Raw genomic sequence first — 16,430 nt, forward strand, 5'->3', positions numbered from 1 at the left:
TATACGGTCCCACACAGCTTACATGCATATCAATCCACAGACCCATATGTGTGAGCATAATCAGACATGCAAAAGACCAATGCCATCACACATGGACATGTAATTGTCATAGGTCCTGAACAAACACACATGCTAACACACAGAACCAGAGACATGTGCACTCAGTAAAGCATTCACACCTGCCCAAGCATTGCACAACAGTATTTATACTCACAAAAGCATGGTCCTAAAGAGGCACACATGCATGGTTACCATCATGTATGGGTGGAGAACTGAAGCCAGGCTGATGTGTGTACCCGGGATGACGTGGACATGGTTGAGGTCTCACTGGTCCTTGGTGTATTGGGAAGGAAGACCTTTCCATTCATTCATTTGTTCTTTAAGCTGCTGGTACACACTGAGCACAGAAGAAACGTTCTGATGGACGACCACACGTGGCCCCTGCCGTCATGGAACGTACAGCCTAGTTGGGGTGGGTGTGGGGGCTGGGAGCCTGTGATATATATCAAGGAGGAAATGGCAGGGTAATATGTTAGATAATAGGCAAGATCCTGGGAGAGCAGACAAGTTCCCAGGATCTTTTAGCATTATTTCTCCCTCTTTCATCCTGGAAAAGTGAACAGGATTCAGATTCCCCTTCAGAAGTCACTGGGTAAAACATTAGTCAGCCCCAGTGAGTGTGGGCTCGGCATCTACACTGCCCGGCTTAAAATCGTGTTTCATACTAGTTGGGTGACCTTTCTTCTCCTCGTTTCTCACCCCAAAATGGAGATGATAATAGTACCTTAATAAGGATTAAATCAGCTGATTCTGGTAAAACACTCCAAACCTCCTGGCCAGTGTTAAGTTCACAGTAATGGCCAAACCACATTCTGAGAGTTGGTTTCCATAGAGGGACTTGTGTACCCTGGGGACAGGCGGGAGGTGCTGGGACACCTCCAGGAGCCTGACAGTGCCTGGTGGCTCTAAACTGGATGGGGCTTCGTCCTCTGCCATATCTGAGCAGTCTTCTAGCATGTGCCCCTGGCGTGCCACCCCAGTGGCATAAAACAGCCCATCCCCAGCCACCCTGCCCACAGCCGCAAACCCCGAGAAGACGAGGATGGGCGGGGGGGCCCAGCTCTCGCTTTCAGCTGTGCCAGGCCTTCCTGTGCTCTGCTGAGGGCCTGGCTTGGGTGCTCACTGGTTCTGCCTGGCTGTCTTTCCTGTCTGTGCAGGTCAGCACGTACCACCCCGCACCTGCGTCCCCAGGACACTCCCCGGCCATCGCCAGCCTGCCCGGCTCCCAGCAACACCTCTCGGCTAACATGTGAGTAAGAAGCTCAGCCCTCCACCCCCAGTCCTGGCGCTCAGGAATTGGCTTTGCCAACCCCCCGCCGTCAGGACTAACCACGCCCCCGAATCATCCCATCCACAGAGAAAAGAGCACCCCTTGCAGCCTGCAAAGGAAATGACGGTGAAAAACACAAACAGCACCAAACTGCAACCTCCTAGCTCATTGTCCTGCAAAAGTGGAAAGAGGCTGGAAGATTATATAGGAAAACATCGCTAGGAGATTGGGTGTTCAGCAATCCCTGTTGTCCTCTTTTCCACTCAGAATGTTGCTGAATAGATGTTGCTTTAGTAATTGGCGAAAGGTAAATACAGCACTTTAGAGGGGAAAGGAACTTGCAGGTGAGAGGCTCCCCTGGCCTCTTTGGAAAACCCGCTAAAGTCTCACAGCCCTGAGAGCCTGGAAGGGCCCTAGTGTCCAGCCTGCGCCCCTACACTGCTGGCTTGAATCTGGCAAGCCGAGTGCATTTGTTTGTGATGCCCTCACTCGGGCATCCTCACTTCCACAGCCTCATGTTCCCTGGTGTCTTCACCCCGTACTCGGACCTGAAGGTTACCTGCCTGATTCCTGGGTGGACTTCGGACGGACAAGTCCCTGCTCAAACTGAGGACATTTCTGCCTTGTTGCAAGCCCACCCCCTCCATCCCCTCCTGCAGCAAGTGCCCCACTATGCGCCAAAACCCAAATCGATACCTGCCTCCCATTTTCCAATGTCCACTTTCCTGCCTACATGAAGCCAGCTCCTCGGGCCATTCCTGAGGGTCAAATGGGTCCCTGCTCTCAGGAGAGGTCACGGATCAGAGGGGCTTCTGTGCTGACCTCTCATTTCCCTGAACCTACGGGCTGTGACCATCTTCCTGGGTGACATTCTCAGCAGTCTCAGGTAGAGCCATCTAGGTCTGAGACCCAGCTCTGCCACTGACTCCTGGTCACCAACTCCTTTCTGGATTCTAGGCCAGGTTCCCCCCGTCAAAATGCCAAGGAAGCCAAACAGTGACTTGCAACCATGTGTCACTCTGTGGAAGAGGGGAGAGATGGCAGGACTCGGGTCTGGGGGCCCCACTGTTACCTCTGCCCGGTTCTACCACTCCCTTGCGCCTTACATACTGAGGTTGCAATTCTCAAAAGGTTGTTATTGCTGATCCCCTAGCGCATGGGCACTGAGATTCCGTCCCCTCTACCCTCCCCAATTCCACACGTCCCCTGGGCACGCTCACCTTCCGCCTTCACTTGTTCCCCGTGTCTCCCCAGGTTTGTAGCCCTGCACTCCTACTTGGCCCAAGGACCCGACGAGCTGGTGCTGCAGAAGGGAGAAGGCGTCAGGGTCCTGGGGAAGTGCCAGGACGGCTGGCTCAGGGGCGTGTCCTTGCTCACTGGGCGCATCGGCATCTTCCCCAAAAACTGTGTCATCCCCATTTTCAGGTACGTGCCCTCCATTCCCAGGTACTGGAAGTTGGGTTATTCCAGCGGGGGCTACCTGTGGGCTGAATTAGGGAGGACTTGGTGCTCTTTCAGAGTTTGGGCCAAGAAACAGCTTTCACCCTGGTGCCCCGTAACACTCCATTTCTTTTTTTAATAGCAAAAAAGTTTCTTTTTTACATTTTACAAACACTTCCACTTCCTTCAACTCATTGGTTATGCCCAAGAATCCTGTAAGGCAGATACTATTTTGCAGATGAGGAAAAAATGTGATACAGACTTAAAAAGTCTGCTTAAGAACTAGATTATGGGTTTTCTACTGCACAACCCCCAAAAATCCCCCTTCACATCCTGTACCCCAACACTCCATCTAGTGGCATTCTGGGGAAATGATCCGAGCCCATCGGGAAACTCCCCGGGATGCTAGACGGGAGGCGGAGTTCCCGCGTGGAGGGCCGCCCCCTGGACACCCAGGCCTGGGCCAGTGCTGTCTTCACCCCCAACAGCTCTTCCCAGCCTTCCCCACCTCTGGCACACCCATTAACTTCACTGGCGCACAGTCTGTCTGGCCGCCTCATGCCATTGCCACAAATGCACACACACCCCAGAACTATCCATGACCCCTTCCTCCACCGCCATCAGCACAGGCAAAGCCCGTGCGAGGCAGTGAGGAAGCCCCACACATCAAACACTGTCTCTGTGACCTACGAGAGAGTGACAACTGCAGGGAAACCCCACCCCCGTTGTCTTCCATGGGGTATGTCTGGAGGACCTTCGTGAAGGTGGGGCCTGTGCCTGGAGGAGGGCGGCCAGGACGGTGAGGAGACAGAAAACTACAACGCGGGAGGAACCGATAAGAAATCACGGTTGTTTATGCTACGGAAAATGAAGGGTCAGAGGGACCTAACAGTCTGTTTAGACCAGGAAATAGATTTATTCTGTGGAAGAGGTGGGGGCGACAGCGAACCAGTGGATAAAAGAAGGTTTTGGTTCAATAAAAAGCTGCACTTTGTAACCCACGGGTTTTTCCAGTCAGGCTAGCTGCTGAGGTGGAGGGCCTCATTTCTAGGAAGAGCTCCCACAGATCTGGGTTCCCACAGATCCGGGTGTACATAAAAAGATTTCTTCACATGGCGGAAAGGTGGAGTAAAAGATCATAGTTATTCCCTTCAATAGAAGGTTCTTGGAAATTGTTAGAAAGTTGCAAAATCTCCAAAGACAAACTAAGGGTATCCATAACTGATGCTTTAAAGATTTATTCGACCCTCGATATTTACGAAGCACTATGTGCAGGCACCTCTCTAGACCCTGGAGAAACATCAGTGAACAAAATACACAAAATCCCTGCCCACTGGAGCATACATTCTGTGAGACGGGGTAGGTAAACAATATATATGGTATGTTAACAATAAGAACTAAGAAGAAAAATCAGGAAGGGGGAGAGAATTTGTGTGGCAGCAATTAAAATTTTAATAGGTTGGTGAAGGATGGCCTTACTGAGAAGTAAAAAGGAGGAATGAAGGAAATGAGGTGCATTCCAGGCCAACGGAACAGCAAGTACAAAGGCCCTGAGGTAGGAGTGTGCCTGGTGTGAAGGCACCAAGAGCTGCATCAGCGCAAGAGAGAGGGAGTTAGTACGAAGTGAGGTACGAGTGGGGCCAGATCATTCGGAATTCCTACATCATAATGAGGAAATTGGCTTGAACCCTACTGCAGGGGTTTTGAGAAGAATGACATGATCTAACTCACATTTTAACCAAATCCTTCTAATTACTGGGTTGGGAATAAACTGTAGACAGGAAACTGTGGAAATGGAGAGACTAAGAAGATACTGCAATCATCGCAGGGGAGAGGGGATGGTGAATCGAGCTGAGGCGTTAGACGTGGAAGTAGGGAGAAGTGTCAGATGCAGGATACACTCTGACGGTAGAGACAACAGTATTTTCTGACAAATCAAATAAAGGTGCGAAAGAATAGAGGATTCACAGTGAGTCCTAGTTTTTTGTCCTAAATCACTGAGAGATGGAGTCGCGCTTCACTGAGAGAGAGGTAAAATGCAAAGATGAATGGGTTTTGAGATGTGCAGTGAAAGCAAAAGCTTAGTTGGCAGCAGATGAAGTCTCCGATGCCTACTAGTAATCCTGGTAAGAATGCTGGTCAACAGTTGAGTATACAAGTCCAGCATTTAAGAAAGAGGTCCAGGCTTGAGGTGGGATTTAAAGCCCTAAGACGAGGTGACATCATCAGCGTAGGATCTGGAGAGAATGACAGTGAGGCAGGAGCTAAAATCATCAAGGAATGAGGGAGAGACCTGGAGGGGAAATGATGGCATCAGCAAGGGAGGTGTGGGTAGTGGAGGCTGACAGTACGAGTGGAAGCTGGGAAGTACTGAGGAGGGTGGGAGAACGGCCAGAAGTGACAATGAGGAGCAACACGGACACCTGCTCTAAATCACCAAGTTTGTTCCGTGGGATCTAACATGAATTTCCTGGTGCCCATGCCTACTGTGAGGGCATCTGTCTCTGCCTCAGGCCTTAGCCCAGAGACCTGGTTAGTCTATGAAAGAACCCTTGGAATGGGAGTGGCTGTACAATGTGTCATCCAAACTAAAACGCCTTTGAGATCCAAGGGCACTCTTCACACCCCAGGAGGGCAGGTGTAACCTGAGACGCTGCTGGGAAATCAGACACAGGGTCCCCCTAATGAGCATGTGCCTAGGATTCCCTGCCAGCAGGTTTCACGGCTCCGCCTTTTCCCTCCCTCCTCGGCTCTTCTCCTGGGTGGATGTATCGTGTCCTCCTGCAGGTCGTGAGCACCCAGACTTAGCCACTCCGAGGTGGCTGCAGGTCAGACAACGGGTGGAGTTTCAGGGTGCCACCGAGCCTGCCCCCAGCTCACAGAAACCTGGATTCATGCGTATATTGAGGTGCTACTTATGCTAATGGGTGTTTTTATTTCTAGGAACCAGCATTTCTAATGAGCCCCTGAGTATATTCTCGCGAGGGCTGTTAGGTGACAGGATCGGTGCTTTCTGTATGTGTGTGTTTTCCTTGATGGGCCCCCACACGCAGAGAAAGTCTCTATCCCCACTGATGTGGGACACGGGTGGCACATGGCCAGTGGGTGTCTCTGGCAGCAGCTCATTCTTGCTCGTAACCAGGCTTTCCATGGGCACTTTGGCTCCTCCTGCATCTCGGGGTGGAATGAGGGTGTCCTTGTCAGCTGAATTCCTACTGCTTCTGCAGGTCCTCCTAGGACTGAGCTGCAGGGCCCTCTGTGCCCCTGAGCTGTGTGTGCATGAGGTTTTCCCCGTCTTAGTGCTCTGTTTGCACTGATGCACTGCCCCCAACCCCCAGAGTATGGTCTTTAATAAAACAGCCAGGGTGCCAAGGCGTGAGGTGCCCCTGCACATCTGAACGTTTGCTCTTCCAGTACCATCCCCTGATGAGCCGCGCCAGCCAGAGTGTCAGGATTAACTACAGATAGACCAGAGTTGACCAAAAGCGCTTGGGTTTAAGATCCAGCAAGTGAGCCTCTTAATCACTGAGAGAGGAGGAGGCTGCTGTGCTCACCCAGGGCTCCAGCCTTCGGTGCCGCATGGTGAGGCCAAACTGTCCAGCTGTGTTGACCGCAGCCAGATGTCCGTCACCACGACACGCTTCCCCAGCCCCAGGGGCTCCCGATGGCTCAGGATGCCCAGAACACAGGTCACGTCTTCATCCAAACCCCTTCTCAGCAGCGCCAGCGTCCCTTGGGGTCTCCGCCTCCACGCACAGTCTCGAGAGGCCGTTTCCTCCATCTTCAGAGCCTGAAGAAACCAGGTCTTCCTCCTGCCCCTCCTCAACGCATCACCGCAGCCAAGGGGCAGGCACCGGCCTGACCCTCCCCCGGGGCTCAGCAGCCTGCACGTGGGAGGGAGGAATGCGGGCACAGCTGACGGCCACCTGTGGCGAGAACACACCAGCGCCCGACCCGCCTCGCTCACCTCGGGTTCCTGCTGCCGGGCCCCTGCAGCCTCCCTTGGATCCTGCTTCCGAGCCCTTTCTATGCCCTCCTGGCCTCCCTATGAATTCCCTTCTGCCCGGTTGGCCGGGATATTTCTCTTTCTCGCAGCCTTCATGGGACACATGTGCCACCCCCCCCAGTGCCTTACGGAGGAGAAAAGTGACACACGGGCCGCCGCTCGTTTTCCTTTAACTTTCTACAGGGAACTGGGTCCGCCAGGGTCCAGCTTCCCTCCCCGGGAGGCTATGTGGGGATTACAACAGCGCTGCCCTAATACCCCTTTCAGATGCCGGGGTTCTTCAGGCTCAGGTCACAGATAGAAAAGGCCACAGGGACCTACACATCCACAGCAGCGCAGTGGAGCGAATCAGAAGCCATCTGCCCTTCTTCCACCACAACCCAGAATGTCTTTCCATCTCTCCATCTGAAAAACAAGGATCTTAATGTCTGCAGGTCAGGCGGGTGTCATGGGGATTAATTAATATAGGTTAGCAAAGTGCTTTGATGTTAGAAGAAAGTGCTAGGTAAGTGCTGAGCTTTTTGCCAAAAGACATGGACTCGGTATTGGATGGGGGTCTTGGGATTTAGGAGTTTCTGGAATTCAGCCTAGTGCTGGGCTCAGATAAATGAGGTCACGCCTTGGTCTCTAAACAATCATTCAAAGGAGGGCCTGGTGGAATAAGGCTGGCATGGGCCTAATTAGCTGTGCCTGTCCTTGCTGCCTCTGCTGGAACTAATTCTGGAGCCCATCTTTCCTACTGCCAGTCCACTCTGCCGCATCTAGCACGTCGAGGCCTCTGTTCACAAGGCAGGCAGACACTGCCTTCTGCCAAGGGAGCCGGTGCTGGGGATTTCCTCCTGCCCCCAGCCCTCATCCCCAGAACCGGAATACAGTCTGAGCTCCTTCTGGTGGACGGCCCACTCCCCTTCACCAACCACATCACCAGGCACAAGGGGCAAGCTGACAGCTATGGATTCAAGCCCCCTTGCTGCAAACATCACTTCTGAGGACATCTGGCTACGTATGCTTCTCGGGCAGAGCTGGCTGTGCTAAATGATGCCCTACCCATCTTTGTACAACTGTAGCTGGCTTGCTATTAAGCTACATATCACTTTTTCTAAGCAAAAGAAAGAAGGAAAGGAGAAAGAGGGGAAATAAGAGGAAATGACCTACAGAGAGTCCTGAAGGGGCTGACAGGAAGGAGAGCACGAGGGAGGCGTCGCCGTGCCGCCGGGGCCTTGGGGGGGGCCGGTTATTCCCAGGGAGTCAGCAGAGGCTATTCACTCAGCAGAGTGGACAAGCTGAGTGGTGGACTGCGCAGCAGCAGTGGTGACCTTGGGGCAGGATTGGCAAAAGAGCAGGAAGGGTGTGTGAAATGACGGCCATTCTCTGCGGGGCTCGCAGGCAGGACACAATGGACAAGAAGAGAGCTGTTTCACCAAACTTCAATACTCTCCTCAAAGCCAGAGGCCCAGGCTGATGAGCCGGGGTCTCACGGAGGCATGTGCAGGGCCTACCTGCTGCTTGAGTCCATTTCTTTCGAGCAGGAGGCAGGGGTTACCCTGCTACCAAGTGCGAGTGCCCCGGTGAGCCAGGGGTGGCGCACTCAGTGGTCAGGCAGTGGTGCGGCAGAGGGCCAGCGCCGACCTGGGTTCACATCTCAGATTCAGTACCTGCCTGGGCAAGTAGCTGGATGTCCATTTTTCATCTACAGAATGGTGGCAGTGAAAGTACCTCCCTCTGTAGGCTGCTGTGAAGAACCCGTGAGACGATGCGGGCAAAGCACTTGGCCAGTGCCAGCCTGCAGGAAGTGCTCAACGTCAGCCAAAGTGACTGGCAGCAGGGCAGAAGGCATTACGGCAGTCATTCAACAAGCATTCACTGATGAACAATATACGCAGAACACGGAGGGTGTAAAATAAGTCATATAAAACCTCTGCCTTCAGAGAGTTTAGAATCTAGTGGAAAAGTCACTGAGTGGACACTGCAAAGCGAGTTGAACACATACAAGACCTTGTGCTCTGACCTCACGGGCTGAAGGGATGTGGGGTGAAAGAGGATGGGATTCAAGCCTTCTGGTCCCAACAGGGCCTCAGCAGGAGGCCCTCCTCGCCCACAGCGCACCCACGCAGCCACCACATGCAGGGGGCGAGGCCCCCGGGGCTGAGCGGTGTGCGCACAGAGGAGGAGGGTGAGGGGCACATGCGGTGCACAGTTAGGAGCTGACAGGTTTCTTAAATAGGAGCCTTGACTGAACATTTCATTTCTCTATTTTTTCTCGTTGAAAAACATTTCCCACAACCAGAAAGACATCCAGTTTTCCAGATCCCCGGAGCCCTGGTCCTGACGCCACATGGATGGTGTCCACCTCCTCTGTGTCCTCCCAAAGCAGCGTTTCGGAAGGTGACCCCCGGCAAAGCCGTCCCTTCAGGTCGGTGTTTGTGCCCACGGCTGCCGTCACGACGCCCGGACAAGGCTCTCTGCGCAAAGGGCGCAGCAGCACGAGAAAGAGTAAGTGGCAGCAGACAGGCGGGTGCCTCGAGCTAAGTGGTGGGGCGTGTGACTCTGGGGTAGACAGAGGACTTTATGCAAAAACAGGATCTTGGGTTTAGCACAAGCATCTCTGAAGGGCACCTTCAATTCCAAATACTGAGTAGTTTTATTGGATAAAACCAGGTCAACTTGAGGTCACTGCCCTTGGTCACATCCTGCATAAACATTGCATGGCGGGGATGACAGCAGCCCTGAGTGACAACATGTAATGTGAACACAGCCAAGGTGGATGCTGGCTCATATTAAGACAGAAAGCCAAAACACTTGCTGGGTCAGTGCTACTCAAACTAGCTCCAGGGAACCCCAAGGGTGCCAAAAAGGAAACAAGGAAAGTCTGGGGGGAGGAGGGAAAGAGGGTCAAGGGATCAATGCTAAGAAACCCTGAATCCCGGTCCTACTTTATTATTTAATTAATATATGCACAAGGTAAAAAAAAATTATATTCTACAAAAGGCAAAAGTAGTTCTCCTTCATATACTTGATCCCCAGTCCCAGGTTCTCTTCCGTGCATACATCTGGTACCTTGTAACCAGACTCACTACATTGTTCTGCACCTTGCTTTTATCTGTATAACATCCACATTGCATACGTGGCAACAATGTAGATCCTTTATCTTAAAAGCAAGCTTTCGAGCTTTTATCTCCTAACATATTGAACTGCTACATAAGACTTCATTTTCAGAGGTTTTAAAAAAGTGTTTGAAATCCATTGTTCTTCCAAACTTTCAAGGCTCTCTGTCTGTGCACCACTCTACAAGAAGACAGTGCACCAAGCAAAGGAAATGTGATTTCCTCCACATCCCTGATTTAAACTGGGCTCTGCAATCTCTCTTACTATGTTAAAAAAATGATAAAATGTGAAAACACAGTATGACTTGTCTGAGCAAAAGTGACATGTGGGGCAATATGCAACCCAGGAAAATGTCTCAAGAAAACTAAAGCGAGAATCTTTGCCCCACCCTCCCCCGGGGCTCTCACCCGATCGCCTGCTTGGCCTCCGGTCCCGCTACTCCTGCCTCTTATTTCCACCTGACGGCGCCTCCCTCTGCTGCCCTCTGGATGGTCCCCCACCTGCCCCCTCCACATGCACACGCACACGCTAAGCAAGCCCACCACAACAGCCTTGGGTCAGACGCTGCCCTCTTCAGTCTTCAGTTTCCTCATTATAAAATGGAGATAAAAACAGTACCTAGCTCCTCAGGGTTATCGTGTGGATTTAATAAAATAATCCATGTAAAACTGATGGCACAGTGCCTGACACATAATAAGCTCTTGAGAAATATTAGCTATTTTATAGTGTTATTTTATCAATATTATCATTGCTGCTACAGAGAAACAGATCATCTCTGGTCCACCCTCTGGGGTGAACTCCCTGAGGGTTGAGATGTTCACACCCAGCTGGGACCACATCCGAAATGAGGAGAAGTGCCCCCATTGGCAATTGCTACACTTCCTTTCTCACACCCCCTCTTCCCTTTGCATAGGTCCTAATTGGCTGGGAGTTTTGACTGCTTGCAGTGTATGCACATGTAATAAGAAGGCATTAAATCTCTTGGAAAATAGAAACTGACAAGATAAATAGATAAGGCATAAACTGATTTTTCACACATTTCTGGGAGCCCAAGGACATGGCTGCCCAGTGATGCTTTGACTTTCTCCGGTCCCAGAGGCTTTCTCTTTCTCTCTTAAGCCAAGGAGAGGCTGGCCAAGCTATCAATCTCCCTAAAGAAAAGAGAAATGACAGGAGAATGGACTGTATGCACCTCACAGGGCTGTCAGTGGAAAAATAAATGTCTGCATTGAAAGGTCAGGCTTGTGTAAATGGCGACAGGCTCGCTCACAGCAGCCGAGAACACCAACTGGGTTTGGTGAGCATCCTGCTTCCCGTGTCCGCAGCAGGCTTAACACGGAACGAGGCCTTGGCTCAGGCCTCTGTGCGGCACAGAAATGACCTCAGTTCACACACGTGTCCAGGGAGGGAGCCACGAAGGGTGAACATTTCTGACGGGGCATCACCTGGGGCTCCCTAAGTGCTGGGAGACCCTTACAGGAAGAAGCCCACCGTGCTCCTCAAGGCCTCTCTCCCGTCTCCCCCCAGAGTGCAGTGAGCTCCCAATCATTCCCTTGGTCACCTCTAGGACCTGTGCCCCAGGGATGGGGACCTCCTACCTTCCGGAGAATTGAGGAGACGGAGTGGCTCCCTTTTGCTGAGGGACGACCAGCTCGGTTAGCGACACCAAGGAATGAGCCCAGGGAAGGGGCAAAGCCAGGCCCCTGGACCGGCAGCATTAGCATTCCCTCTCCTTCACCCAGAATCATGACGGCGGACGAAAAGATGGGCACTTCCTATCTTCCAGGCACAGTTCTCACACTCTGCACCCATCATGGAATGTGAGCCCCGCAGCAGCCGTTTGACTCAAGAGGGGCCGAGGTGCAGGGAAGGGGTGTGACTGACTTGTCCCAGACGCCCTGTCAGTCTCATTCCCGAACTCGGGCCATGGGACTCGGAAAAGCTCCCCCACGCCCAGCCGCAGCTCTGGAATGACCCCCCAGCTGGCTTCCGCCCGGTGTGCCGTCCGCACGCACGCTCTCCCTTTATTGCACCCCCCCCCAGCAGCCCCCGGGACACAAAGCCAGCCCCCACCACATGCCGAAAGCTTGTGTTAGAATCTGCAAGAAGCCGGTCAGCGTCGTCTCCCCGCCTCTGCCCGTCCTCTGTCGCTTCCCCTCACCCTCTCAGGTGACTCTCTCTTGTGTTTCTCGGGTCCTGCTGTCTCCTTCCACCTGTCTCTGTCTTTCGCTTCCTCTTCGGTCTGCATGTCTCTATGCCTCTCGCTGTGAAGCTGTCTCTTCAGGCCTCTCTGCTTCACTTTCCCCCTCAGAGGCCTGGACGGAGAGAGTGGGAGCACGTGTGTGCACGTGTGAGCGAGCGAGAGAGCAAGCAGGCAAACGGAAGCAATGCGCCTCCCGACAGCACCCCGGCAGGCATGCAACCAGCCGGTTAGTTTGCTGCCAGCACCAGCAAGCAGCGCTGAAAAAAGCACAAGGTCACCCGTGAAAGCCCCCGGGAGTGTGAGCACAGCCGAAGGGGGAAAGCGCTCGGCCACTCCGAGATACCAGGGCGCAGGGCTTACCCAGGCCCCGCCTCCCTGCGGTCCGCCGCCCCGGTGCTGATGTCTCTGTCATGTAATTTCCCAGACGGATCCCTGCAGAGAGCCGTCCAGTCGGAGGCCCCCACCCTTGCGGCCTCCCTCGGGCGCAGCCCCACCGTGGTCGTCCGGCCTCAGCAGTTCCAATCGTACCAGCCCCAGAGCATCCCCACCGCACCTTCAGCGGCCGTGGCCGAGAGGGGCCCCAAGCCCGCGCCCACCGGGGAGCCCACCCTCCCACGCGCCGGCAGGGGTGGCAACGCCAGGACCCACTCAGCAGCCAACTCCCTCATCATGGAAGGCAAGGAAAACCCCCCTAAGAGTGAGCCTCTACCAAAACCACCTGCGTCCGCCCCACCTTCGATCCTGGTGAAACCAGAAAACTCGAGAAATGGCACCGAAAAGGTAGGAGTGAGTTGACATTAGGGGGCTGCCCCTTCAGGCCCCTGCCCCTGCACTGTCACAGCCCCTGAGATGGCAGCGTCAGTGGCCAAGGAATCAAAACACGGCCCCAAAGGAGCCTCACACAGAGCCCCCCGCAGGCCCCTCCGCACACACATACCACATCCCCCGGATGTCTCCCGAATGTTTCTCACGTGCTCCTTCCGAGGCCCAGGGTGGCTTGGCAGGATCACGGCTTTGCCAGCAGACAGACCCCGGTTTGAATTCCAGCTCTGCTGCTCACTGTCTGGCGACTTCCGTCTGAGACTCTCATTTGTCTGACCTGTAAAACAGCAAAAAGAGTAACAGTCTCAGGATTGGAGTGGAAATTAAATAAGATCAAACATATAAAGTGCCTACATAGGGCTTGATACTAAATTGTTTGTAGTATAGAAAAGGCAGCTGAGACAGGAAAATTTAAGTGATTTATCAAGGTCACCCTGAGTTATAACGACTCCAACAAGTGTTACTGTGACCCATTAATTTCTAGTTCAAGGCCCTTCCCACTAAAAGACAGGAAATTTTATGAGCCTTATGTTCTCAATAATGTCCATGAGGAAGGAGGAACGGTGGAACAGAAGAGGTGACATTAAGAAAATTAGGTGACTGTCATCTTTTAGTTTATTAAACGTCACTCACCACAATCATCACCACCACCACCATCCCCACAGTTACCACCACCACCACCATTTCCACCGTTACCATCACCACCATCACCGCCCCCACCACCACTGCCCCCATCACCACCACAAATCATCCATCCCCTCCAAATGGCAAGATGATAGGTTTCCTCCCTTGTTAAGCATTCAGTGAAAGCTAACCACCTGCTGACTCTGTCTAGAGAGTTCCTAACTTATATAACTTATAAGTCCTAAGAGCAGAGTTTACAAACTGGACATCTGTTAGTTGAATGTAGTCTACAGAAACTTTGAGAGTTTAAGTTAGCTGGCAACACATAGAAAATGGAAAGTTGCATATAAAAATCAGCATTTCATATATCCTTTTTAAGAAATTGCAGATCTGACACACTGAGGCCTGTACCCCATTCCGGGTCTGATGCTGGCTGGGTCTGATGAACAGCCCCCTTTCTATGGGAGACACGGTCTCCTCTTTGCCCAACATCCTCCCCTCCCTCTTGTAAGTTACATAAGTTAGGAACTCTAGACGGAGTCAGCAGGGGAGATCGATGAAGAGAGAGGCCTTGAGATCAGCCTTAATGGTAGGCAGAGAGGATTGTGGGATGGTGAACTTCTGGTACTTCCCGGAAGGGATCATACCCTCTTTTCCCAGTTGCTGCCTCGCCCATTTCTTCTAGTGAATTCCTACTAATTCTTCAGTTGTCAATTTAAACAGCTTTGCCTCTAAGAAGCCTTCCTAAACAGGCCCATTCCAGCTGTCAGTCCGATACTCCTCTGTGTCCCCTTAGCACCCTACACCTCCCCCACCACAGCGCTTCTTATACTCGTCTGCCTGTCAGGACGGTTTTGTTCACTCTTGGATTTGCAGCACCTAACATAGGACATGATGCATAGCAGACATACATGGCAGACACAGGTATTCGCTGAATGAACATAAAACTGAGGCCTCTCAAGTAGGAACAAGGGTTGAGAAGCAGCAAGACCTAAGTCCCAGGGGAAATGGCCTGTCTCCCAACCTCACCTGTGTCTGTCTACTCTCCTTTCTCTTGCAGCAAGTCAAAACTGTGAGATTTCAGAATTACAGCCCTCCTCCTGCCAAGCATTACACCTCCCACCCCACCTCTGGAAAGCCTGAACAGCCAGCTACCCCTAAGGGGTCCCCGCCTGAAGCGTCCCCCTTGGAGCCAGAGATGACTGTCCTATTCGCCCACCGAAGTGGCTGCCACTCCGGACAGCAGACAGACCTCCGGAGGAAGCCAGCTTTTGGCAAGACCCTGACCCCAGTGTCCACTGCCTTAGCCACACAGACCATGTTTCCCAGCAAATGAATCTATGGGTGGCTTTTCCTCGACCCCAAAGAGATGAATTGCATTTAAATACAGTCTCCTCCACGGAAGGCGTCCTGCCATTCTCTGGGGACTTGAGCATGGGTCCTTGTGACCTGTTTATCTCCAGGAAAGGAAAGGTGGGAGAAGAGGTTCCTCCCCTGGGTGAGAGGATGGATTGGGTGTCTCCCAACATGAGGATTCAGGGCAGCAAAGCCACTGCTCAGACCAGAGAGCAGGAGACCACCCTGCCCGCCCTGCTCCCCAGCACAGTCTGAGGCCTGTCACCCTGTGTTCTGTGTAGAATTTCTACAGTGTCCTAACAGGGCTTCCGCCAGAGGTGTCACAATAGTGGGAATGTGGGCGTCACTTCTTTGATCTCATCACCATGTTTTTAAGCATCAGAACCGCTTCTGCCATCTTCTGGGGCTTAGTGGGCACCGTGTCTGTTCCCCTCCACCGAGTCATAGTCCTGACTGCAAAGGAGTCATACTCCTGACTCCATGCCTGGAACAGGCACACAATGGGCATCTTGGACATTCCGAGAACCCTCTAAAACCAAAGGGAGTCAGCTCCCTGGGTTTGTTCCAAACAAGAATGTCAGAGAGAATGCTACCTATTATCATACTTTAAGCTTCTCGATCTGTTTCCCCACATGTAATGCTATACATGGGATAAACAGGAAGCAGGTAGCTGTGAACAGGGTCCTATATAGTGTTACAGGCCATGCATTCATTCTGGCTTTGGTCTGACTTCCCCAAGAAAACACGAGACGCTTGAAAACAACTTTGTAAGGGGTTTGACTTTAGATATATATTCTGTTTGCATTGCAACATTCTTTACTTGCTCTGGTTTCTTCTCATTTGCAGCAGACAAGCTGTTTCCCCAGGATAAGGCAGCAGTGTCCGTGGGAAATGCTAGTCGAGGCTGGGGTGGGCGCTTTGCAGAGGAAAGGTGCTGGGGAGGCACTGGACGGACAAGGCTGGAATGGAAAGGGGGGAGGGGAGGTGAAGAAAATACGTAGCAGAGAAAAAGGGGAGGTGGTCAGAGGAAGGAGAAGAAAAAGAGGAGTACGGAAAGTGGCTGGGAAGCAGAGGAAAGGGGCAGAGAGGCACTTAGATTCAGACGAGTGGGAACAGAAGGGCAGAGTCCGCAGACTAGATGAGCCCACGGAGGGGGGGCTGGAGCGGCAGCGACCCTTCAGCAGGGCCCGCGAAGAGGGTGAGAAGCATCCCCAAGAGCAAGGCAGTGCTCAGGGAGAGCCCGTTAATTCTCATTAAACTCAACTGCTGCAAGTTAACATTTATCGTATGCCCATCAGCGTGGGCACTTTAGTCCATAAATACTGTTTACCACTAAGGCCGATTGTCATTAAAGACAAAAAAAAAGGGAGGGGGCAGGTCTAATTAGACCTTTTCCCTGGACAGTTTTGAAATCCTGGGATTAAAGACATGCATTGTTTACACACCCCGTCAGACACTTGGCAAACTGAATTGTCCAGATTTTTCCAGACCTTGAAGCAAAAGCAAAACCATAATCCTGCCACACAATAGGGCACATGTGTCAG

The 16,430-nt window shown here is 52.4% G+C and overlaps 1 protein-coding gene and 1 long non-coding RNA gene across 5 annotated transcripts in view; one reads left to right on the forward strand and one right to left on the reverse strand.

Annotated features, from left to right (window-relative positions):
• SH3RF2 (SH3 domain containing ring finger 2) overlaps nucleotides 1-15,701 on the forward strand; it is a 101,684-nt gene extending 85,983 nt beyond the window's left edge. For all 4 annotated transcript variants that reach the window (XM_017658689.3, XM_073221913.1, XM_017658692.3 and 1 more), the window contains 5 exons: nucleotides 1,218-1,309; nucleotides 2,585-2,755; nucleotides 9,064-9,269; nucleotides 12,509-12,864; nucleotides 14,591-15,701. In XM_017658689.3, the coding sequence (XP_017514178.3) occupies nucleotides 1,218-1,309; nucleotides 2,585-2,755; nucleotides 9,064-9,269; nucleotides 12,509-12,864; nucleotides 14,591-14,866 (1,101 nt within the window). In that variant the 3' untranslated portion in view covers nucleotides 14,867-15,701. The remainder of the gene's footprint in view (nucleotides 1-1,217; nucleotides 1,310-2,584; nucleotides 2,756-9,063; nucleotides 9,270-12,508; nucleotides 12,865-14,590) is intronic.
• LOC140846234 (uncharacterized) lies at nucleotides 6,526-12,201 on the reverse strand. Its single transcript, XR_012125205.1, has 3 exons — nucleotides 12,043-12,201; nucleotides 7,098-7,181; nucleotides 6,526-6,654 (listed from the first exon to the last, which is right to left on the reverse strand). It is a non-coding gene; the product is annotated as an uncharacterized lncRNA (long non-coding RNA).
• Nucleotides 15,702-16,430: the final 729 nt, after the last annotated feature.

This window comes from Manis javanica, chromosome 14 (assembly GCF_040802235.1).
Source record: "Manis javanica isolate MJ-LG chromosome 14, MJ_LKY, whole genome shotgun sequence".
NCBI lineage: Eukaryota > Metazoa > Chordata > Mammalia > Pholidota > Manidae > Manis > Manis javanica.